This window comes from Alosa alosa, chromosome 11, assembly GCF_017589495.1.
Source record: "Alosa alosa isolate M-15738 ecotype Scorff River chromosome 11, AALO_Geno_1.1, whole genome shotgun sequence".
In the NCBI taxonomy this organism is placed as follows: domain Eukaryota; kingdom Metazoa; phylum Chordata; class Actinopteri; order Clupeiformes; family Clupeidae; genus Alosa; species Alosa alosa.
In genome coordinates this window covers 33,730,977-33,754,889 of record NC_063199.1, presented here as the reverse complement: position 1 = coordinate 33,754,889, position 23,913 = coordinate 33,730,977, and the positions used below count along the sequence as shown (strand labels likewise).

The window sequence follows — 23,913 nt, the reverse complement described above, 5'->3', positions numbered from 1 at the left end:
AGTTTGCATACCGAGCCAAGCGGTCTACAGAGGATGCAATCTGCTCTGCCTCCACCCAGCCCTCACCCACCTGGAAAAAAAAGAGACTCATATGTGAGATTGCTGTTCATAGACTTCAGTTCTGCATTCAACACCATAATACCACAACAACTCATCTGCAAACTTGACAAACTGGGACTCAGTACCTACCTCTGCAACTGGCTACTGGACTTCCTCTGTCAGAGGCCCCAAGTAGTACGTGTTGGCAACAATACCTCAAGCAGCATCACACTGAGCACAGGGGCCCCCCAAGGCTGCGTGCTCAGTCCGCTGCTCTTCACCCTGCTGACGCATGACTGCACTGCAACCTACAGCAACAATCACATAGTGAAATTTGCTGACGACACAACTCTGGTGGGTCTCATCACCAAGGGCGACGAGACTCAATACAGGTTGGAGGTCGCACCATCTGACCACGTGGTGCAGGGACAACAACCTCCTGCTGAACGGCCAGCAAGACCAAAGAGATTGTTGTTGACTTCCGGAGAGGTCACACCCAACACCTGCCACTGACCATCGAGGGTGCTGTGGTGGGAGAGCGAGCAGCACCAAATTCCCTGGGGGTGCACATCAGTGAACCTCTCCCTGGACCACCAACACTGCATCACTGGCAGAAGAGAGCTCAGCGCCGCCTGTACTTCCCAGTGGAAACTCAGGCTGAGCAAGTGCTCCACCAGCCATCATGACCACATTCTACCCGAGGCACCATTGAGAGCATCCTCTCCAGCTGTATCGCTGTGGGGGAGAAGCTGCACTGAATACAACAGGAAAGCCCTGCAGCCATAGTGAACACAGCTGGAAGGATCATTGGTGCTTCACTCCCTCCCTGAAGGACATTTACACCACCCACCCCACCCATAAAGGCGACCAAAATTGTGAGTGATGCAAGTCACCCCGGGCACAATCTGTTTGATCTACTGCCCTCTGGGAAGAGGTGTACAGAAGCCTGCGCCCGCACTACCAGACTCACCCAACAGCTTCATACACCAAGCTGTGGGATGCTGAACTCTCTCCCTCCTCTCCCCCCTCCACCCTCAGCTACATAACATCCTGGACATTGGACCCACAATGGTCGCCTGCACTCTCCACTTGCACACTTGAACACTTGCACACTTGTACACTTTACAACTTGGCGTTGTTGTTGTCCTGAAAACACAACACTCTGCTGCTCTTACATAACTTTGCACCACTATGCCACTTTCTTTATTACTTAGGTCAAACAGAACTACCCAAGCCTATTATTGGCCTGACTTTTTTTGCACTAGTATTTTATTGACTGTCTATGCACAATTTCAAACCAAATTTTGCTGCTTCCCAACCAAATTTTGCTGCTCTTATTTTTTCATTATTATATGTGCCCCTCTTATTTACTTATTTACTTACTTTTTTGTTTACTTGAATGTTATGTTTGTCTGTGGACTTAAATTGGTAAAATATGTCTTGTCTTCACCGTGGGATAGTGAGAAACGTAATTTCGATCTCTTTGTATGTCTGGAACATGTGAAGAAATTGACAATAAAGCGATGACTTTGACTTTGACTTTGACTTTGACTTTGACTGTCATGGCGTATCGAACATTTAGGTATTCATACCAAGAATAGCTTCAATCACATGAAGATGTCTATGGAAACACTTTGGAAGCAAAGTTTGGTTTTGTAATAGAGAGAGAGAGAGAGAGTGTGTGTGTGTATGTGTGTATGTGTGTGTGTGTGTGTGTGTGTGTGTGTGTGTGTGTGTGTGTGTGTGTGTGTGTGTGTATGTGTGTGCACAGTATGTGTGTGTGTGTGTGTGTGTTATTTGTGTGTGTGTGTGTGTTTGTGTGTGTGTTTGTGTATGTGTGTGTGTGTGTGTGTGTGTGTGTGTGTGTGTGTGTGTGTGTGTGTGTGTGTTTGTGTGTGTGTGTGTGTGTGTGTGTATGTGTGTGTGTGTGTGTGTGTGTTTTTGTGTGTAAGCTGTTGGTGTATATATTTGGAAGCCTAGGTAATGTCCACAGACTAGTAGTCAGGGGGGTTGCAGATTGCTGGTCTCTCTAAAAGACAAGAGCAAAAGGCTCTAGCAAAATTCTAACTCAATTTCTGTGATAATGGCAGCGAAATCACATCTGGGAGAAGGCGGCTGTTTTTTTGTACCCACGAACTGAGACCAGAGGCATAGGCTACTGGGTTTACAATGCTGGTATCTAAGATTGTTTGTGTTCAATGAAATCTATTGTAAAATGTGAACACAAATAAAGGTATTAAAATGTGTGTGCGTGTGTGTGTGTGTGTGTGTGTGTGTGTGTGTGTGTGTGTGTGTGTGTGTGTGTGTGTGTGTGTGTATGTATGTGTGTGTGTGTGTGTATACAGTATGTGTGTGCGTGTCATGGGGGGTGGGCTCTGCAGTGTTTGTGAAAGAAAGCTAGGCAGAGGGTAAGGCAAGCACATATGATCCATATACCCCGATCCACTGAAATCTCACATATGATCCATATACCCCGATCCACTGAAATCTCACATATGATCCATATACCCCGATCCACTGAAATCTCACATATGATCCATATTCCCCGATCCACTGAAATCTCACGTAAGCTAAAACTCTGAGGAAAATCCGTCATGTCAGCAATTTTGGTCTCGGTGCAGGAGAGTTGCCAGCTGACAGGAGAGGCATGGGGAAGAGAAAGGCCGTGCTGCACCCGTGTGAGTGCAGGCGTCAGCAGAAGCACTTCTTCCAGCCGGCCTTCCTCGCTCGCTCATGAATGGCCTGCTCATTCCCTCAGACCCCTCCCCCTCATCCAGTCCAGCAGCATTTGACCCCTCCCCCAGCAGCATTTGAAGGCATGAACATGTGTCTGAGTCTGGGGCTGAACGGACTCCTCTGTGCTCTGCATTCAAATGTCTGATTACTGCACCGTGTTAAGGATGGTGCTCATATGGGGCTCATACTAGAGATGCTCATTATGGTGCTCATTTGGGGCTCATACTAGAGATGCTCATTATGGTGCTCATATGGGGCTCATACTAGAGATGCTCATTATGGGGCTCATACTAGAGATGCTCATTATGGTGCTCATATGGGGCTCATACTAGAGATGCTCATTATGGAGCTCATATGGGGCTCATCCGATGCTCATTATGGTGCTCAATGGGGATACTAGAGTGCTCTCATTATGGTGCTCATATGGGGCTCATACTAGAGATGCTCATTATGGTGCTCATATGGGGCTCATACTAGAGATGCTCATTATGGGGCTCATACTAGAGATGCTCATTATGGAGCTCATATGGGGCTCATACTAGAAATGCTCATTAAGGATTGGGCTCAGACAGGTCTGTTATTGTTTGGCATGGGCTTGCCAGGAAAAGGACATTCCACTGACAGGATGTTAAACCGAGTATAAGGAAACTCCTTACTGATATTCTCTGGAGATTTTTTGTTTAAATGCTCACATGAACCAAAACCATGAATACATTGTAAGGGGGTTAATGTCAACACTGGGCGCCCCTGGGGACCTCAACTTTGCCACCTGGACTTGGGGGATTGGGGGGGGCAGACACCGGGGCCCTGTCAGAGCTGCCCTGTCTACACATGCGGTGACACAACAATGATGAACTATGGAGCGAGGCTGTAAACGCACTGAGTCATGTTTAATGATTTTGTTTTATTACAGCAGACAAAAAGCCTACATGTCTCCAATTTCTCAGACTATAAAGTGTGACTTGTTCCGGCTAAAGGTCTGTGCCACAGCACTAATACAGAACTGTGGGGAGCTACTGGGGGCAGCAAATCTTCCAGTCTCTTGCCCCCACATTACGCAGGGCAACTTGGCACCGGTACAAATGGTGTATGCTACACAAACAGCCAGTGTTCTCTCAAACACAATCATATAATATAATATAATATAATATAATATAATATAATATAATATAATATAATACAGGTTTATTATTGCTTTCTCTTTTAGCAGGCCTGCTCACACTAAATAATTCTGTGTTTTCAGTGAGAGACCTGGGTACTCAATATCATCACATTATCACATTAACCATTAACATAATACATTACTGTAACACATTTAGGAAAATAGAGGCCCTTAAAGGTCAAATGGATGTATGCCTTTAACATTTTTTGTTTAAGAAATATTAGTTATGATAATATTTACTTATGACTACTTATGATATTATATGATATCATTATTTACTAGTGTTGACAGTAAGAACTGAATTACAGTCAGCCTCCAATATCTGTCCAAGGATGAGGAATGTATGATGCATGTGTACCTGGCCAACAAAGATACATAAGTCTTCTCCTTTGTCCATCTTGTCCACTCTATCAGTGCCTCACTTTGTCCCAGAAATCATGACGTTGGCTGAGGGAGGAGGAGAGCGGGTGGGGTGGGAAAACTGACCACATTTCTCCTGAAAAACTGACCACATTTCTCCTGAAAAACTGGCCACATTTCTCCAGAAAAAGCTTCCATACAGTAGAGGAGAAGACGGCGGTGTGCATGTCACATCAGACCTCGGCCAGCCTGGACCTGGACAGCAACGTGTTGTCCAGCGCCCGGTCCTGCCGTAAGTCTGCCCTGTAGGCTATTTTACTGTGTTACTGCTCTGTGTCCTGCCGTAAGTCTTCCCTGTAGGCTACTATACTGTGTGTTACCGCTCTGTTGTCCAGCTCATCGAGTCCCTCTCCCATGAATCACATCTTTCATTCTCACCATAATTGGCAAAAACAAAGACTTGTGGCCCAGCAGCTAGACTAATGTTACTGGCCCCTGTGGTCAATTTCACTGTAGTTGCATCATGAGAAGCAACACAGTAGAACAGCATAAGAACCAGTCCAACACTCATGCATGGAGGATGTGCCAATTAGGACGTGCCCTGAATCCTACGACCTGACATGAGATTTTATTTCGGTACATTCCGGCTGTTGGTTTAAAACAACATTGTGCCACATTCCCCAACCATCTTTGAACAGCATATTTGTCCTCTTTGCAGGCAGCCTCTGGCCTGGTGTCTGTCAGGAAATCCTGGTACTTTCACAGTGTTTTTCATCCTCCACAGGGTCACCATTTGGAGGCTAAATTTAAACTCATAGTTGCTGTTGTTATGTCTGCATGTGATTTCAGGAATTGAGTTTATTTTGATCAAGGCCATATTATTAGGAATGTTAACTGATTTACGTACAATAGAATGCCATTTTGTTATTTTAAATTAATTATAATTGTGTGGCTAAATGTTTTCTCTACTAAAAAAAACATTGAATCAAGGTGACCTCTTCTGCAGTGGTCTGTCTAAGTGTGTTCTGATGGATGTTCAGTAACAGCTGGTGTTCTGCTGCCAGGGTACTGACTCCTGTCATTCCCTCTTTTGGTGACATTGCACCTAAAACAGTTATTTCCTACAGTAATAATAGTATTGCTCACTGCTATAATGGGGGTATAATACAACAGGTGGTAGAGTTTTGAAAGTTGAACTGGTCACATATATCTCTTACATGCAGGTCTGAGCCATAGTTGAGCTGAACTGGTCACGGTCACATATATCTCTTACATGCAGGTCTGAGCCATAGTTGAGCTGAACTGGTCACATATATCTCTTACATGCAGGTCTGAGCCATAGTTGAGCTGAACTGGTCACATATATCTCGTTACTACATGCAGGTCTGAGCCATAGTTGAGCTGAACTGGTCACATATATCTCGTTGCTACATGCAGGTCTGGGCCATAGTTCATTTCTCAGCCCAACTGTCACCTCTGACTCAGTCTGACCCTCTCAGCCCAAAGCTTACCGTTTCACAGTCCTGTAACTGCACTGAGTGTTGTGAATGAGATATATAGAATCATTGCCCTGATGCTGTGAATGGATATATGGAATCTGAGCATGCATGGAACAGAAGTGAGTGGTTGCTTTAAATATACAGAAGATGTCATTTGATTATTAGACGCTTAATTTATCTGTCAACAACTATTGCCAAAATATTCATCATGGACAACTGTTTCTTTTTAAAATTGTGAAATCTACTGTATGGTCAAGGTATGACCTCATTCTGTTGGCAAGGGGAGAAAGCTGTGGCCTCCATCCCTCCCTCTCTCTCTCTCTCTCTCTCTCTCTCTCTCTCTCTCTCAACTTCTCACTCCCTCTCTGCTACTTGCCCGCAAAAACTTGTGTCCAGGTTGAACAGAACTTCTTTCTGCTCCCAGTGTACACAGGAGAAGCAGGCAGTCCCAGGAAGACCAGGAATCAGACTGCTGAAACACCCACACACACAGCTCCTCTTGACCAGTGCCCACGTAGAGTAACCACAGCAGAGGACAGGACTGTGACCAAGAAGCTACTGGACCCAACAGTTTAAAATCTCTCAAGACCTTTTAAAAAAGATCTCCTGGTCCTGTGGAGCTGCCCCCTCTCATATCAAGGTAACTCAGCATTTGAATGCAATCCAGATGAGCGGTGCATTATTGTGAGACTGTAATCGTAAAACAAGATGAAACTGTACATTAGGAAAGTGCATGTGTATATTTAATAGTAAACTGTAAAATAATAGATAAATATTTTATATTTATTTGTTTGCAACACTTCTATGACCAGATTATGGAACAGAGGTAATTCTATTATTCTAGGCGTAGATTATGGTGAGCAGTGACCAGATTATTGTAATGAGTGGTATCAGTGCTCATATCAGATTTGTGATGGTTCATTTGAGACAGGTAAAACAGAACAAGTCTATTTCCAACAAAGAGAGTAATTTGAATGCAATCTCTCTGTGACTGTAGTTTACTCTGTGTTTAACTGTTTGCATTTAGGTGACCTTATTGCTCCTGAACCGAATTAATAATAATGATGAGGGCCAATTTTATTGTAAAGTATAGTTATTAAAGTTTATTAAATTGCAGCAGAAAGTATGTTTAACATCATCAGTTATCTGTGAAAAGAAAATACAATGGGCATGTAAAAACCAAATGACTAAAATGGTATCATGGTAATCCAGTGTTTTTATAAAACACAACAAAAACAATGAAGCAACCACTGACAGAGGAAGGACATGTCATATGGTATACAATATGTTACTACTGGAAGGACATGTCATATGGCATAAAATATGTCTACTAGAGGAAGGACATGTCATATGGTATACAAAATGTCTACTAGAGGAAGGACATGTCATATGGCATACAATACTGTATGTCTACGTCAAATACTTGCATCTCTGCATGTCAGGGGTGTTTGCGTCAATACCGCATCTCTCTGGATGCACATACTCATAATATACAGTATTGCAATAGTACAGCATGCGTTTCCTGTGTCTCTATGGTTTCTTTGTCTCTGACTCACTCAGACTCACTCTCTCACTCATTTCTCATTCTCTCTCATTTCTCATCTCACTCATTTCTCATCTCATCTCTGCCTTACTGTAGTAGCTCTGTCCCAGCCCCATCCTTATCAACGGGCTTGTCTCTCCTGAATGCAGATGTGTGTAAATAGGAGCTGTTTACCTGTTGCCAGCTGCATTAACAAGCCCAACCACATGACTGCAGCGTTGTGCTGCTCCTGCTCCCACTTGGCCACTGTACATGTGAATGTGTCTATTTGCATGTGTGTATGTGTGTATGTACATGTATTCATGCATGTGTGTGTTGTTGGGGTGAGCATGTGTGTGTGTGTGTGTGTGCATGCATGTGAGTGTGAGTGCATGTGTGTGTGTGTGTGTGTGTTGGGTGTATGGGTGTGCGTGTGCGCGCACATATGCACGCTTGTCCGTACGTTTGAATGTGGACACTGTTCTGTTGCCGTGGGTCTCCAGAGGACCAGTGGGTGAGGGCCTCTGCTGGCTTACGCAGCTCTGTTTACATTGGCCGCTGTGCAGACTCCGGGTCCATGCGCGCCGACCACAGCGCCAACAGACCCCTGCTTATTGGCTCAAACCGTACAGGAATGGAACATGGCACAGCAGCTGAATGGCCATACTGTGGCGGCCGTTTAGAGGCCTTTTTCAAATGATGCACCTCGGCAAGACATGGGCCCACTCGCTGGCGGCCCAGGGAGCTCATTTGATTGGCTACACTGAGCTGTGTTGTCTGACATGGCCCTCGTTTAGGGACTTTCTGACTCACCCATTTGAATGTTTTATCTGGATGGGATCCAAACCTGACATTCTACAATGCTCTATACACTACAGGATGTTCTGCCAATGAACTGGATTCAGTCAGAAGATTCATCTCAGATTAAAACAAGTATGAATGAATGTGCACAAGGATACAGATGACAGAGAAGCAGAAATAATCCTCCTCAACAGATATCTTCTATTTGCCCTGTTTTTCACAGCAGGGTGGAGCACAGGAGGGTGGAGAATGTGACATTTCTACACCTTTGTGTGTGGGTGTGTGTGTGTGTGTGTGTGTGTGTGTGTGTGTGTGTGTGTGTGTGTGTGTGTGTGTGTGTGTGAGAGAGAGAGAGAGAGAGAGAGCAAATGTGCCAGAGAAACATGCTCTGTATTTGTTAATAGTCTTGTGTAGTTGCTGATTAGGCAGTTTTGGCTGAAGATAGACAGCCTGAAGCCACACAAGCGACAACATTCACACCGAGCTCAGAAGATACTCTGACATAATAGAAATTCAAGGGGTTAGCCAGATGACATTAAACAAATATCCCACACACAATGCCTCAGGCATTTCTATTAGAAAGTACACATAGATAGCTAAGTAAAAAATGATTAAAGATGAGCACTTATTGAGGCAGATATGATGCAGACAAAAACAAAACAAAGGAAGAGATGCATTATGTCAGAATATTGGACCTACATCTGCCGGCATATTTAAAGGGTATTTTGTCTTGTAGAACAGAATTTTAGGTTCTAATCATCTAACGGGTAGTGTGGCTGTGGGCCCCAGAGGGTTAACTCTCATGTGCAGGTACACACACACACACACACACACACACACACACACACACACAAACACACACACACTGGGCCACAGCCAGTAGGTACAGTAGTAAATGGCACACAGAGGGGGGCACTATCTTTGGAATGTAGCCACAGATGGAAGCTTTCCACTTTAAAACACACTGGACAAACACATGAAGCGTGAGGGGATTCTATCACTACCCCTGGACCTCAGAAAAAGCTTCAAGTCTGTTTTGTAGGCTGAACACATTTCCTGTTCTAAAAACAGAGGGCCTTTGTGTGTGTGTGTGTGTGTGTGTGTGTGTGTGTGTGTGTGTGTGTGTGTGTGTGTGTGTGTGTGAATTAGAATCTGAAAAGTAAATGTTCTAAGAAAGTGTTTGAGAAGACTTCAAATTCAAATCACTAAACTACCCAGTGTAAAGTCACTGAGGGCTTTAGTAATCATCCTTCACCTTTAACAAATTAAAGTAGCACTTTTTCATGCATTATTTCAACTTGCACACATTAAACCCATACCTGTACACATTAAACCCATACCTGTACACATTAAACCAATACCTGTTCCTCTTTTCCTGCAGGCTAAATCATGACAACCTTGCTTCTTCTGTGTGCATGTTTACATGTCATCTCAGCAACTCCAACCTTTGGAGACTTCTCTGACGGAGGTAAGAGAAAACAGGGTCTAGATCAATAAAGCATTCCCTTTATTCAAAAGAGCAAAATAGATTGCCAAGATTAAAATCAATATTTGACAAATGCCTTTACTTCTGAAGTTGTCTATTGTGTTAGATAACAGTACAGCCACAGAGCGACATGTTAACAGTAACTATTGTGTGAGTGTTGATGCTCATAGTGGTCAGTAACTATTGTGTTAGTGTTGATGCTCATAGTGGTCAGTAGTGGTCAGTAACTGCTGTGTGAGTGTTGATGCTTATAGTGGTCAGTAGGGGTCAGTAACTGCTGTGTTGGTGCTCATAGCGGTCAGTAACTATTGTGTGAGTGTTGATGCTCATAGCGGTCAGTAGTGGTCAGTAACTGCTGTGTTGATGCTCATAGGGGTCAGTAGTGGTCAGTAACTGCTGTGTGAGTGTTGATGCTCATAGCGGTCAGTAGTGGTCAGTAACTGCTGTGTTGATGCTCATAGCGGTCAGTAAGGGTCAGTAACTGCTGTGTTGATGCTCATAGGGGTCAGTAGTGGTCAGTAACTGCTGTGTGAGTGTTGATGCTCACAGCGGTCAGTAGTGGTCAGTAACTGCTGTGTTGATGCTCATAGCGGTCAGTAGTGGTCAATAACTGCTGTGTTGATGCTCATAGCGGCTCTCTTGCTCTGCAGACGTGGACAGCACGCTGAGCGTCAGCATTCCCGTGGAGAAGCCGCTGCGCCCTCTGATGGGGGCAAAGGTGGTGATGCCCTGCTACTTCCAGGACAACACCGTTCCCGACCCAGGCGCGCCCACCATCGCCCCCCTCGCCCACCGCATCAAGTGGAGCTACATCTACAAGGGCAAGGTGTCCCTCGTCTTGGTGGCCTCTGATGGCCAGGTCAGGGTGGAGACCGACTACCTGGATCGTGTCCACCTCATCAACTACCCCTCCATCCCCACCGATGTCACCATGGAGATGACCGAGCTGCGCTCGTCGGACTCCGGCTCCTATCGCTGTGAGGTCATGCACGGCATCGAGGATAACTATGACTCTGTTGACGTCCAGGTTCAAGGTACAAGAAGAAGAGAAAACAAATCACCATCATTAAATAGACGGTTATATAGAATAGGCCCTTATTGTATTTACTCATTAAATAGACAGTTACAGTATATAGAATAGGCCTTTATTGTATTTGCTCATTAAATAGACAGTTACAGTATATAGAATAGGCCTTATTGTATTTGCTCATTAAATAGACAGTTATATAGAATAGGCCTTTATTGTATTTGTTCAGCTTTTGCTGTGACATATGAGACCATACGCATGGCAAGGGCGCACTTGATTGCTGTGTCATATGAGAGCATACGCATGGCAAGGGCGCACTTGATTGCTGTGTCATATGAGAGCATACGCATGGCAAGGGCATATGAGAGCATACGCATGGCAACTTGATTCTGAGAAACTGGCACCTAATGTTTTTCCTTCTTGCCTTGTCTGAAGGGATTGTGTTCCACTACCGAGCCATCTCTACCCGCTACACACTGACGTTTGAGAAGGCCAAGGCTGCCTGCGTCCAGAACAGTGCTGTTATCGCTACCCCTGCTCAGCTCCAGGCTGCCTACGACGATGGCTTCCACCAGTGTGACGCTGGTTGGTTGGCTGACCAAACAGTCAGGTAGCGTTGATCTAAACAGTATACAGCATGCCATGTATCAGCATCAACAAGGGACTTCGTAAATGTATCTGTTATAATAATCTATTTGTAGAATTCACATGCATCTGGCATATCAAGTGCCCTAACAGCATGGGGTAAACATAAACCCAGGCACTAAAACTAATGATAATACCCCAGGCACTAAGAATACTGATAATACCCATAATACCCCAGGCACTAAGAATACCCATAATACCCCAGGTATCCGATCCATGAGCCCCGGGAGGGATGTTTTGGGGACAAAGAGGACTTCCCTGGTGTCCGCACCTATGGCGTGAGAGATGTCAATGAGACTTATGATGTGTACTGCTTTGCAGAGAAGATGTCAGGTATTTCACAGTGCACACACATTTACGCATTTGAACATAAAGTGTTACATAACCTATGTCTCTCGCTTTGGACAAAGGCGTCTGCCAAATCCCATAACCATAACCATAACCATAACCATAGCATAGCCTATGTGTCTGTGTCTGTGTATATTTACCTCCATGTTCTCTTTGTGATTCCCTGTGTCTAGGCAAGGTTTTCTATTCCATGTCTGTTGAGAAGTTCACCTTCATGGAGGCGATTGACCAATGCACCAACCTGGGAGCCCGACTGGCAACCACTGGGGAGCTCTATCTGGCCTGGCAGGGTGGTATGGATGTCTGCAACGCAGGCTGGTTGGGCGACAGAAGTGTGCGCTACCCAATCAACATTGCACGTCCTCAATGTGGGGGTGGGCTTCTGGGAGTCCGCACTGTGTACCTGTACCCCAACCAGACCGGCTACCCCTATCCTGACTCTCGATACGATGCCATCTGCTTTGAAGGTAAATCCAGTTTTGTAGCAATCCAGTCTGGCAGGCAAATACAGTAACTTTACGTGCCATGTCTTTAAAATGGTATTCGACATCGGACCTGGGTTCATTTTGAGAGTAAACCCAAGAGCTCTATTGATCTGTATGACCTTGCCTGGGTTTAGTTGTGTATAAACTGTGTAATACTTGCCTGGGTTTAGTTGTGTATAAACCTGTGTGATACGTGCCTGGGTGTAGTTGTGGGTGTAGTTGTGTATAAACTGCGTTCCTGTATCTCCTGCAGAGCGGGTGGAGGAGGTGGTGTCGGCTTCACCCTCTCCGTTCCCAGAGCCCGAGTGGAGCACCACCGAGGGACACTTTAGCGTGGGCACCGTCACCATCAGCCCTGCGCTCTACCCCGCCCACTCCACCACCGAGGGCGAGGTCCGAGCCCAGGAGCCTACCGAGGTGCCCCTGCCCTTCCCCTCCACCACCAGCACCTCCATCAGCCCTGTCACGGAGGAGGCCATCATGGCGGCTACCGCCCGGCCAGACACGGCCATAGAGCGGCCCAAGGAGAACCACACGGCAGGTTAGTGACATTAGCAGCGTGTCGTGAGGTGATGAGGTTAATCACCTGAAAGCCAAGACTTGTTTTTTAAGACAAGCACATATAGTGTTGAGATCATGGTTTTGGCATCGGTGTACCATCAACCTGCTGGACATGGTCAGTGGTCCGGTCGTTACATTTATTAAACCTGATAGGAGTCATGATACCTTAATGATGTGGTGACAAGTGGTGTAAAATGGTAGCACACATTGACTATGGTAGCACTGAAACTGACTATAAGAACTTGAACTATTGACTATAAGAACTTGAACTATTGACTATAAGAAATGTGAACTATTGACTATAAGAAATGTGAGCTATTGACTATAAGAACTTGAGCTATTGACTATAAGAAATGTGAGCTATTGACTATAAGAACTTGAGCTATTGACTATAAGAGCTTGAGCTATTGACTATAAGCAAAGTCCTTTTAGGCAAGTACCTCCAATCGGCGGCCATATTGCAACGCTTTTTGGGCACTCATCGGACATCCGTTTCGGCAGAAAATGCGCGTGCGCAAGGCTTCACGACACCAATCTTGCTCCAGCAGCGAGTTCACAAGATTGGCAAGATATCTTCACAACACACCATATGATTGGCTCAATGTATTTACATCACACCACATGTTTGGCTTAATGTATACAAGGATACAAGGCTACAAGGAAGTTTATTGTCACATGCATATAGTTACTGGAAGTAAGAAATGCAGTGAAATTATGTCTGGTGTCAGCCTATTTGTGCATTTATGGGTGGGTAAAAAGTGCAGGAGAAGAGGGGTTTAGTAGATTAAGTGGCAAGGGCTGCATAAGAAAGGTGGGGGAGGATTGGGATTGGGGGGGGCACCAACAAGGAGCACCCAAGAGCAACCATATTGGCGTTACAAACTAGCCCCGTGCATTTCTATGGAGGATTTTTGAGTGCTGTGTCTCCTCATTAGAAAGTCTCTGCTATAAGAGCTTGAGCTATTGACTATAGAAATGTGAACTATTGACTAAAAGAAATGTGAACTATTGACTATAAGAGCTTGAGCTATTGACTATAAGAAATGTGAACTATTGACTATAAGAGCTTGAGCTATTGACTATAAGAGCTTGAGCTATTGACTATTAGAGCTTGAGCTATTGACTATAAGAAATGTGAACTATTGACTATAAGAGATGTGAACTATTGACTATAAGAAATGTGAACTATTGACTATAAGAGATGTGAACACAGTGACAGTGAGTCTGCTGGGGGATGATGGGAAACCAAGTGAACTGATGAGAGTCATGAAACAATATTTCCAGCTTAAAAAAATCTTTCTCTCTCTCTCTCTGTCTGTCTCTCTCTGTCTCTTTCTCTGTCTCTGTGTGTCTCTCTCACTCTCTCTCTGTCTCTCTCTCTCTCTCTCTCCAGGTGTGGTGTTTCACTACCGTTCTGGCTCCAGGCGTTATGCTCTGACCTTCGTGGATGCCCAGCTGGCTTGCCACAGTCAGGGCGCAGACATCGCCAGCCCCCAGCAGCTCCAGGCGGCCTACGAGGCAGGCTTCCATCACTGCGCTGCCGGCTGGCTCAGTGACCAGACAGTCAGGTCAGTCACACAACACTGGACACTGTTTGTGTATGTTTGTGTACTCCCCAAATCCAAGAATCATAAATACCATGTTTATTATTGACATTTTATCAACAAGTCGGCTTATCAGAGATGGAGTGCAGTTGTACTGCTAATCAATCAGTGTTTTCACATAGCATGCCTACAGAAGGATCTTGTTTGTGTGTGATATAACACTAATGTGCTCTGTGTTCAGGTATCCCATTGTAAATCCACGAGCCAAATGCTCTGGAGACCAAGAGCAGCAGCCTGGTGTTCACTCATATGGCCTTAAGGACGCCAGGGAGCACTACGACGTCTACTGCCACATGGAGCAGCTGAGGGGTGAGCAGCACTGGTCACCTCATCTCGTACTGGGAAGCCCAGTCTTGTCCAGCTGAGGACAGCCACTGTGACTCTCAATACTCCAACTTATGTTTGGCTCTTTCTCTCATCTCTCTCTTCTCTCATCTCTCTCTTCTCTCATCTCTCTCTTCTCTCATCACTCTTTTCTCTCATCCCTCTCTTCTCAGGGAAGCTCTTCCACGTCAGCACTCTGGCCGGCCTCACCTACTACCAGGCTCAGTCTTACTGCAGGAGGCAGAACGCTGCGCTGGCCTCCACGGGGGAGTTGTACGCGGCGTGGAGCCAGGGCATGGACAGCTGCCACCCCGGCTGGCTGTCTGACCGCAGCGTCCGCTATCCCATCCGCAACCCGAGGCAGAACTGCGGAGGAGGGCGAGTCGGGGTTCACACCGTCCATGTGTACCCTGGCCAGGCTGGCTTTCCCAGCCCCTACGCCAGATACGACGCCTACTGCTACAGAGGTACGGCCACTAGAGTGGACCAACAGGAAATGACATCACATTTTACAAACCCTAAAAGGTGTCATGAAATATGCCATGTATGTTGTTTATTTTTCTTATTACAGTTAATTTAAATGATTGGTTTACATTTTTGTGACACTGGTTGGATTTTGCCTTTGTAGCTGACCTGTCCATGCTGATCTCCGAGGGCATAGTGGACACAACTCACATGGTTTCGGAGTGGAACATGACCGTAATCACAGATCTTCTGAGGCCTGGTACAGTGCATAAACTCAGTCTTGTATCTGGATCACTAAAAGTACACTGCAAACATACTTATCTGCCCTCATGCATGTGTCCCTTGTCCTCCACCAGTGCGTCCCACCATCTCTCCGATGTTCGTGGACGTTTCTGGCTCTGGCTCTGGGGAGGAGTCCACTTACGGCTCGGGGGAAGTATCGGGCAGCGGCAGGCCAAGCGGAGTGGAGTCCGGCTCAGGTGTTGATGGATCTGGCCTCACGGTGATCCTCCAGGGCAGCGGAGAGCAGCTCTCTGGACAGGGCTCTGCGTCCGGCCTTCCTGAAGAGGCCGCGGAGGGCAGCACCATCACACTCCCCGCGGCCTCCGGAGAGATCTCAGGGACGGAGGAGGAGAGCGGAGAGGAGAGTGGAGAGGAGAGCGGAGAGGAGAGTGGAGAGGAGAGTGGAGACTCCATGGTCAGGGAGCTGCCCCCTGGCTACCCCTTCAAGCAGTACGTGGAGGAGTCCTTGATGAGCGGAGAGCAGAGTGGAGAGGAGAGTGGAGACTCCATGGTCGTGCTGATTGACAGGGAGCTGGTCGACCAGTCCGTCACCCCTACGAGAGCGGAGCAGGAGCTGGGCAGGGGACCCTCGGACGTCAGCGGTTCCGGGTTCCTTAGCGGCGACGTCAGCAGCAGCAGTGGCTCTGCCTCCGGCTTCCCAGATCTGACCTTCGTGGACCACAGGCTGATTCAGCTGACGGGGAGTGGTCAGGAGGAGCAGGAGGTGTCCGGCGTCCGGCCCGTGGGCTCGGGCGATGCCAGCGGGTTCGGCTCGGCGTATCCGTCCGGCTTCCTGTCAGGCTTCCCGTCTGGCGTCTCTCATCGCCCCGACGGAGTCGTCCTGAGGGAGAACGAAGTGTTTGAGGTGACGGAGCATCCCAGGGAGACGGAGGAGCAGGGTCAGGGGTCAGTGGAGGCCAGCGGGGCGGAGCTGCCCCCTGGCTACACCCACGAGCAGTACGCGGGGGAGTTCATGAGTGGAAGAGGACCACATGGGCACGAGAGCGGTCATGACGCAGAGGTGATGCCCACTACGACTTCGACGATAGAGCCAGACGTGTTCCCAACAACATGGGCTGACCTCACCACAGAGTCCCCTGGCAGCACCACCAGCCCCAGCGGCGTGGTCAGTGACAGGGTCAGCACCACCACTGTGTCCAGCATCACCACTGCCTCCTCCGTGCCACTGCAGACACCAGCCGTTGTGGAGGAGCCGGCTGTTGAAGATGGTGACGTCCCGATATTCCTTTTTCCTCAAACATTACACACATAATTTAACATTACACACTTGATCAAACATTACACACATAATTTAAGTTCATGAAGGCACTCCAGTAAATCTGCTTATGAATAAAGATTTACTGTAGTGCAATACATGACTTCAACCATGAATTTCTAAGTTTTTAAATATAACAAAAAAAATATAATAAAAACTCATTCATGGTACTGTATTTCAAACACATTGTTATATGAAGTATATCTGTGCGTTCCTTTGCAACTGCTATATGCCAAACTAGCAAACTTAAAAAGTACATTCAGCTTAAGACATCATGCGCTGGAGTGGACCAAATATACTGAGGACAACTGAATGAATGTGTGTGTGTGTGTGTGTGTGTGTGTGAAATACTGAGGACAACTAAATGAATATATTGTTTTATTTACAGTAATAGGGTAACCCTTGTATTGATTGTCCCATACCTTGGCGCTATCGTGCTGTTCTAGGTGATGCTGATCCTTGCGCGCCCAACCCCTGTGGCTCTGGGTCATGCTCAGTCCAGGATGGCATCGCTGTATGCCAGTGTCCTCCAGGACAGACAGGAGATGACTGCGCCACACGTGAGTCATATTCAATTTAAAAACAAAAAAACAAGAAAGCCATTGTGTGTCATTTATTATTGAATATGTTGATTGAATTGATATATTATTTAATTTGCTGGCCAAGGGACCAAAAGGTATGAGCTGCTTTGTACAGCTGTGTCAAGAGACCTCAAATGTAGCACATCACTTGGCTCTCACTCTAGCCACTTGTCTTTGGTGGTTCCCACAGCAACGCAGGGCTGTGAGCAGGGCTGGGAGGAGTTCATGGGGAGCTGCTACCTTCACTTCTCGGAGCGCGAGACCTGGGGCAGCGCTGAGCAGCGCTGTCAGGAGCTCAACTCCCACCTGGTCAGCATCACCACCCCAGAGGAGCAGGAGTTTGTCAACTGTGAGTAGGCTACCAAGTGGACACTAGTATTTGGTGTACCTGCGTGCATAGTGTGTGTGTAGTGTGTAGTGTGTGTGTGTGTGTGTGTGTATACTGTTACATTACATTACATTACATTACATTTGGCTGATTTTTGTGTGACTTACATATGTCAACTATATTACAAGGGATTACATTGTCCCCGAGCAACTTGGGGTTAAGTGCCTTGCTCAAGGGCACAACGGTGGTAGTGGGGAATTGAACCGACAACTTTCAGGCTACTGTAGTAGTAACCACTACACTACCACCGCCCACATACTGTAGTGTGTGTGTGTGTGTGTATAGTGTATGTGTAGTGTGTAGTGTGTGTGTGTAGTGTGTAGTGTGTGTGTGTGTGTGTAGTGTGTGTGTGTGGTGTGTAGTGTGTGTGTGTATGTAGTGTGTAGTGTGTGTGTGTGTGTGTGTGTGTGTGTGTGTGTGTGTGTGTGTGTGTGTGTGTATATTGTCTGTGTATAGTGTGTGTGTGTAGTGTGTAGTGTGTGTGTGTAGTGTGTGTGTGGTGTGTAGTGTGTGTTTGTGTAGTGTGTAGTGTGTAGTGTGTGTGTGTGTGTGTAGTGTGTAGTGTGTATAGTGTATGTGTAGTGCATAGTGTGTGTGTGTAGTGTGTACCTGCGTGCACAGGGAGGTGCTTGAGCTTACCTGTCCTTGTCTCTGCTGCCCAGCCAATGCGCAGGACTATCAGTGGATCGGACTCAACGACAAGGACGTACAGAACGAGTTCAGGTGGACGGACGGGACTCCGATGGTAAGTACTCCAGGCTGCACTTAAAAACCAACTCAAAGGGTCATGATCCTTCAGATCAACAGCGTTACACAGTGCAATATCAAGCAGTCTGGGCATGCACTGATGATATAAGCGACTTGTCTCCACTTGACAAGTTCAGTTATGACTTTTTGAGTACATCTCTGATACAGTATTTAGGCTATGAGATTTAACAGGCAGGTCAGCATAGTTGATCCGTTGACTGTTTCTAGGTTAATGGCATGTCTCATAGGCAGAAAAAAGCTGTTGCTCTCTAACACTGTCCACCTTAAAAAGGGTATTTGACATTTTATTTTAAAATACATTCTGATGTATTTAGCCCATCCCTGATCATTCATCAAAAAAAATTCATCAAAGTTTTTTTTTTTATCTTTGAAACAAATATGTTGATAATGCCTTATTTGACAGAGCTTCGAGAACTGGAGACCAAATCAGCCTGATAACTACTTCAACGCTGGAGAGGACTGCGTGGTGATGATCTGGCACGAGAATGGCCAGTGGAACGACGTTCCCTGCAACTACCACCTGCCTTTCACCTGCAAGAGTGGACCAGGTCAGTATCTTCCCCACTATATATATTCTCTAATCTATGGACAAGAGTGGACCAGGTCAGTGCTCAAACCTTCCCCACTATATATATATTCTCTAATCTATAGACAAGAGTGGACCAGGTCAGTGCTCAAACCTTCCCCACTATATATATATTCTCTAATCTATAGACAAGAGTGATGATATGGCTGCTCATTGTCATTAAGGTGTGTCAGAACATCTATGTTACAGTATATAAGCTATATGCCCTATGTTATAATGTATATAAGCTATATATACAGTGATGTAAGCTATATGCCCTATGTTATAATATATATAAGCTATATATACGGTATGTAAGCTATATGCCCTATGTTATGAGCCTTATAAGCTATATATAAAGTATGTAAGCTATATGCCCTATGTTATAAGCTATATAAGCTATACAGTGTGTAAGCTATATGCCCTATGTTATAAGCTATAATCTATACAGTATGCAAGCTATATGCCCTATGTTATAAATATATTTATTACCACGGCTCTTCAGAGTGCTGCAGAAAGTTCCATTCACATGAATGGGCCTTCCCAACGTTAGGGCCTATGTTAAATCTATATAAATCACCGACCAAAGTATATAATCACAGCTGTCAATGGCAATGGGTTGAAAGGCGGCAAGAACGGCAAAATTGCATTCGCTTATTGCAATGGAATTTCATTGAAAGGGAAAGTAAGCTAGTAAGGCGTTGCCCACGCCAACACCTGAAACTGTCAAGTTCTATCTGTGTGGCGAACTATTTATTTTGTCAGCGGAAGACACAAAAGCGGTAGCAAAATCATTTTTAAAGATTCGTTGTGTTAGGTTTCTTTTCTCGTTTTGGCAAGTAGCCGTGTAATAAAGCGGGATAATGTATTGTCGCCGGTAATTATCAGAAAATAAGTCCCTTCAGGTTGAAGCAAAACCCCTCGCTGCAGGTGAAGCAAAACTCCTCCTCGAGTTCTGCTCGAGGTTCTGCTGCTTCCTAATAGGGACTTATTTTCTGATATATGCCTATGTTATAACTATATAATATATATACATAAGCTATATATAATGCATGTAATATATATGCCCTATGTTATGAGCCTTATAAGCTATATATAAAGTATGTAAGCTATATGCCCTATGTTATAAGCTATATAAGCTATACAGTGTGTAAGCTATATGCCCTATGTTATAAGCTATAATCTATACAGTATGCAAGCTATATGCCCTATGTTATAATATATTTATTACACGGCTCTTCAGAGTGCTGCAGAAAGTTCCATTCACATGAATGGGCCTTCCCAACGTTCGGGCCTATGTTAAATCTATATAAATCACCGGCAAAGTATATAATCACCGCTGTCAATGGCAATGGGTTGAAGACGGCAAGAACGGCAAGAATTGCATTCGCTTATTGCAATGGAATTTCATTGAAAGGGAAAGTAAGCTAGTAAGACGTTGCCACGCAACACCTGAAACTGTCAAGTTCTATCTGTGTGGCGAACTATTTATTTTGTCAGCGGAAGACACAAAACGGTAGCAAAATCATTTTTAAAGATTCGTTGTGTTAGGTTTCTTTTCTCGTTTTGGCAAGTAGCGTAATAAAGCGGGATATCCGGTCCGCGGTAATTATCAGAAAATAAGTCCCTTCAGGTCGAAGCAAAACCCCTCCGCTGCAGGTCGAAGCAAAACTCCTCCGCGTCGGGGTTCTGCTCTTCCTGTCGGGACTTATTTTCTGATAATTACCGGCGGACAATACATTATCCCTTACATAAGCTATATATACAGCATGTAAGATATATGCCCTATGTTATGAGCCTTATAAGCTATATATAAAGTATGTAAGCTATATGCCCTATGTTATAAGCTATATAAGCTATACAGTGTGTAAGCTATATGCCCTATGTTATAAGCTATATAAGCTATACAGTGTGTAAGCTATATGCCCTATGTTATAAGCTATATAAGCTTTATATACATTATGTAAGCTATATGCCCTATGTTATAAGCTATATAAGCTAAACAGTGTGTAAGCTATATGCTCTATGTTATAAGCTATATAAGCTATACAGTGTGTAAGCTATATGTCCTCTTTTAACGTTGTGTTGTTTGTATCTCCCTCAATATAGTCATGTGCTCTTCGCCTCCTGAGGTGGAGAATGCTAGACTGATGGACACCCCCAAAAATCGCTACCCTGTCAACTCCATCGTGCGTTACCAGTGTAACGAAGGCTTCACACAGCGCCACCTGTCTGTGGTGCGCTGCATGCCAGATGGCCGATGGGAGGATCCCCTAGTGGAGTGTATAGGCAGTGAGTTTCTACCTCTCAGCTGAGCTCATCAGTGCTTTGTCTGTTTGAAACCTGAGTGATATTTAAGATGCTTGTGTTCGTTACATCCTCACCAGGTAGTACCAACATCAGACTGAGGAAACGATCCCTGAAGCAGCAGTCTAAAGTGGCAAGCAGTCGGACATGGCGGAAACACCTCTAAACAGGACAGAAGAGACTAACATTAGGGAAAAAAGGATTCTGTTGTTAAAAAATATTTCTATACAAGACATTTTTGCCTGACAAAAACAAACACACGTAAGAGAGATTGCCCAACTTATATAAACATTGTCAAACATTTGGTTTTGTAGTCTGCCTGGCTAATCGGATTTAAAAGTGTTACTTTGTTCTGACTGTAAAGAGGAGTAAGTTGAGGAAAGATGGCTAATGCTATAGTTCCAATGAGACATTTTTTGCTAAATTTGTGAACTGTTCTTCTGTAAACAGACCCGAAGTTGGTGTTAATTTAGAGAGAGAAAGTAACTCCTCAAGTCCTACAGTAGCACACGCCATCAAAGACAAAAGGCTGCCTTGACTACAGTTGGTAATTATGAAAAGCTCATAGTTTCTTTTTTAATTTGCAAAGTTTAGTATATTTTTGTATTTTGTTTTCTGTTTTACTCAGGACCACAGAGAGTACAAGTATCTTTTCCTGAGAAAAAGACAAACAATTCCCCATTAGCTCAGCCACTGGGATCCAGCAAAAGACTCACATTTCTTACCTGTCTTACATTTAGACGGAGCGACTAAGGTTGTGGTCAATCAGATCAGTAACTTAGTTTTCCTGAATAGTCAGATCTAATTTATTTTCTGAGATTACAGATTTCACTTTGTAGTGCATAGCACTTCAGTTGCACCACTACCAGTGACCACAACCACACTACCGATATATTATTTCATTTTAAAATCCATTTCTGTTAAATGGTTAAAACAATCCCTGGTTGTGATAAAGTAGTTTCTTTCTCCATAAGGAGAAGACACGTCTCTAAAAGAGACCTTTGTCTGGTTGACATTTACTGTGAATGCCTTTTGGCCTGAGAGATTGTACTTAACCATGCTTGATGACATAATGCACACTATTTTGGCCTTCTAGGCAGATTTGACACTACCGACTAGATTTCACCAAACCAACAGAAGTATTGATCAAATAAGATTATTGTGTCCAAACCAGAGTTTGAGAGAATGCTTCAGCCTTGAAATATCTCTTGGTCCTGTGTGACAGATCAAAAGGCAAGAGAATGCCCATCCATGCTGTTTTACCCATTTGACTGTACAGTAGAAAAAAGATTATGTCAAAACATTGGTGTCTAATAATTGTCAAATTACCATCACTGTCTAACCCCTGAAATAAATATTTGGCACCAAATATATTGTATAATAGCATGGTAATTTATGATCCTGGGGTGGAAAAAAAAGATATGTGCTTGAGATTGATATAATGTCTTGCTTGTTGACTTTACCATCGCTGACCAGCTAAGACCCAAATGCATGTTTCAGAGAATGTACGTTGATAGGAGCTAAATAAGAATGTACTGGGTAAGTGTGCAAAGAGGTGCATGCGTGCTGTGCATGCATAGGTGTGTGTGTGTGTGTGTGTGTGTGTGTGTGTGTGTGTACATATGAGGGTAGGTATGTTCAGTCCTTCTAAAGCACACTACAAATGTGATTCACTATGTGCTGTATATGTGCCTATATGTCTGATGAAAGAACCTGGTTTGAGACGAAAACACAAATAAAAGTTTGAATACCAATCTTTTGCTCGGTAACTAGATTTGGTAGATTAATGATTTTGATTGTGATTTTGAAATACTAAAATCTGCATGCTTCTATTTAAACATATATATAAATATACATATATATTTTCACTTTACCGGTATATGCATTTTGGATGTTGTTTCAATAATAGCAAATGAAATAGAGTACTCCTGTACTGATTAAATATTTACCTATAAAAATAAGCAAATTTGCATCGCTGGCATATTGTAGTGTAAAAAAAACTTTAATTCAATTAAGAGTATCTTTGATACAGTAAGACCTTTTAAATTCAACGTGCGTCACCCTACAGTATATATAAACAACCTGATGACACATCCCAGAAACCTTGGACACAAATTCACCATTTAGTATATTTTTACCCCTGGCATGTAGAACAGCATGAATGTCCCTCTCATGCTGTACAGTAGGGCCTTCATGCAGGTCTGGCGTGCGGAGTGGGCTCTGCTGGGGGACACAAGGTCTGGCGTGGGGAGCGGGCTCTGCCGGGAACACAAGTCTCTTTTCATGCTCCTCCTCTATCCAGTGCCTATGTTTGGTAAGCAGGTGTAAATAGGACGTGTCTTGGGCTCAGAGGGATCATCAAATGTCTGTTTGCATTGCAGAAGGCTGGGGGGAGGGGAGGTTAAAACTCTCCTGTCTTTTCTCTCTCTCACACACCCCCTAAACTTTCTAAAGTGGCGCTTGTTTAGGGGTTCAGTTTTGTGCTTATGGTGGTCATGTTATGTATCGGAGATCCATTTCTCCTCTCCTTCCTAAGACCCTTGGTCATCTGTCAGGGGTCAAAGGGGATCCTGACCCTATTGGCAACGTTAAAAAAATTCTAAGTTTAAAGGGACACCAGGCAAGCCTGAGTGCTTTTTCTCTACAAAGCTCCCCTAGCGTCTGTACATGTCGATATCGCAG

The 23,913-nt window shown here is 44.7% G+C and overlaps 1 protein-coding gene across 1 annotated transcript; it reads left to right on the top strand.

The window, feature by feature from the left end:
* The first annotated feature begins 9,508 nt into the window (after positions 1-9,508).
* acanb (aggrecan b) lies at positions 9,509-22,600 on the top strand. Its single transcript, XM_048256171.1, has 17 exons — positions 9,509-9,587; positions 10,256-10,639; positions 11,068-11,242; positions 11,483-11,610; positions 11,799-12,092; positions 12,364-12,651; positions 14,065-14,239; positions 14,457-14,584; positions 14,773-15,066; positions 15,228-15,323; positions 15,421-16,575; positions 17,069-17,182; positions 17,394-17,552; positions 18,254-18,336; positions 18,763-18,907; positions 21,034-21,216; positions 21,312-22,600. The coding sequence occupies exons 1-17, from the start codon at positions 9,509-9,511 to the stop codon at positions 21,395-21,397; spliced, it is 3,966 nt and encodes a 1,321-aa protein (XP_048112128.1). The 3' UTR covers positions 21,398-22,600.
* Positions 22,601-23,913: the final 1,313 nt, after the last annotated feature.

What these genes read in the sequence shown, in the direction of transcription:
- acanb (XM_048256171.1), top strand. Translation starts at nt 9,509, where the DNA reads ATGACAACCTTGCTTCTTCTGTGTGCATGTTTACATGTCATCTCAGCA. An exon ending in TTGGCTGACCAAACAGTCAG is followed by an intron (nt 11,243 to 11,482) that starts GTAGCGTTGATC and finishes ATAATACCCCAG; the next exon opens with GTATCCGATCCATGAGCCCC. An exon ending in CACAGATCTTCTGAGGCCTG is followed by an intron (nt 15,324 to 15,420) that starts GTACAGTGCATA and finishes GTCCTCCACCAG; the next exon opens with TGCGTCCCACCATCTCTCCG.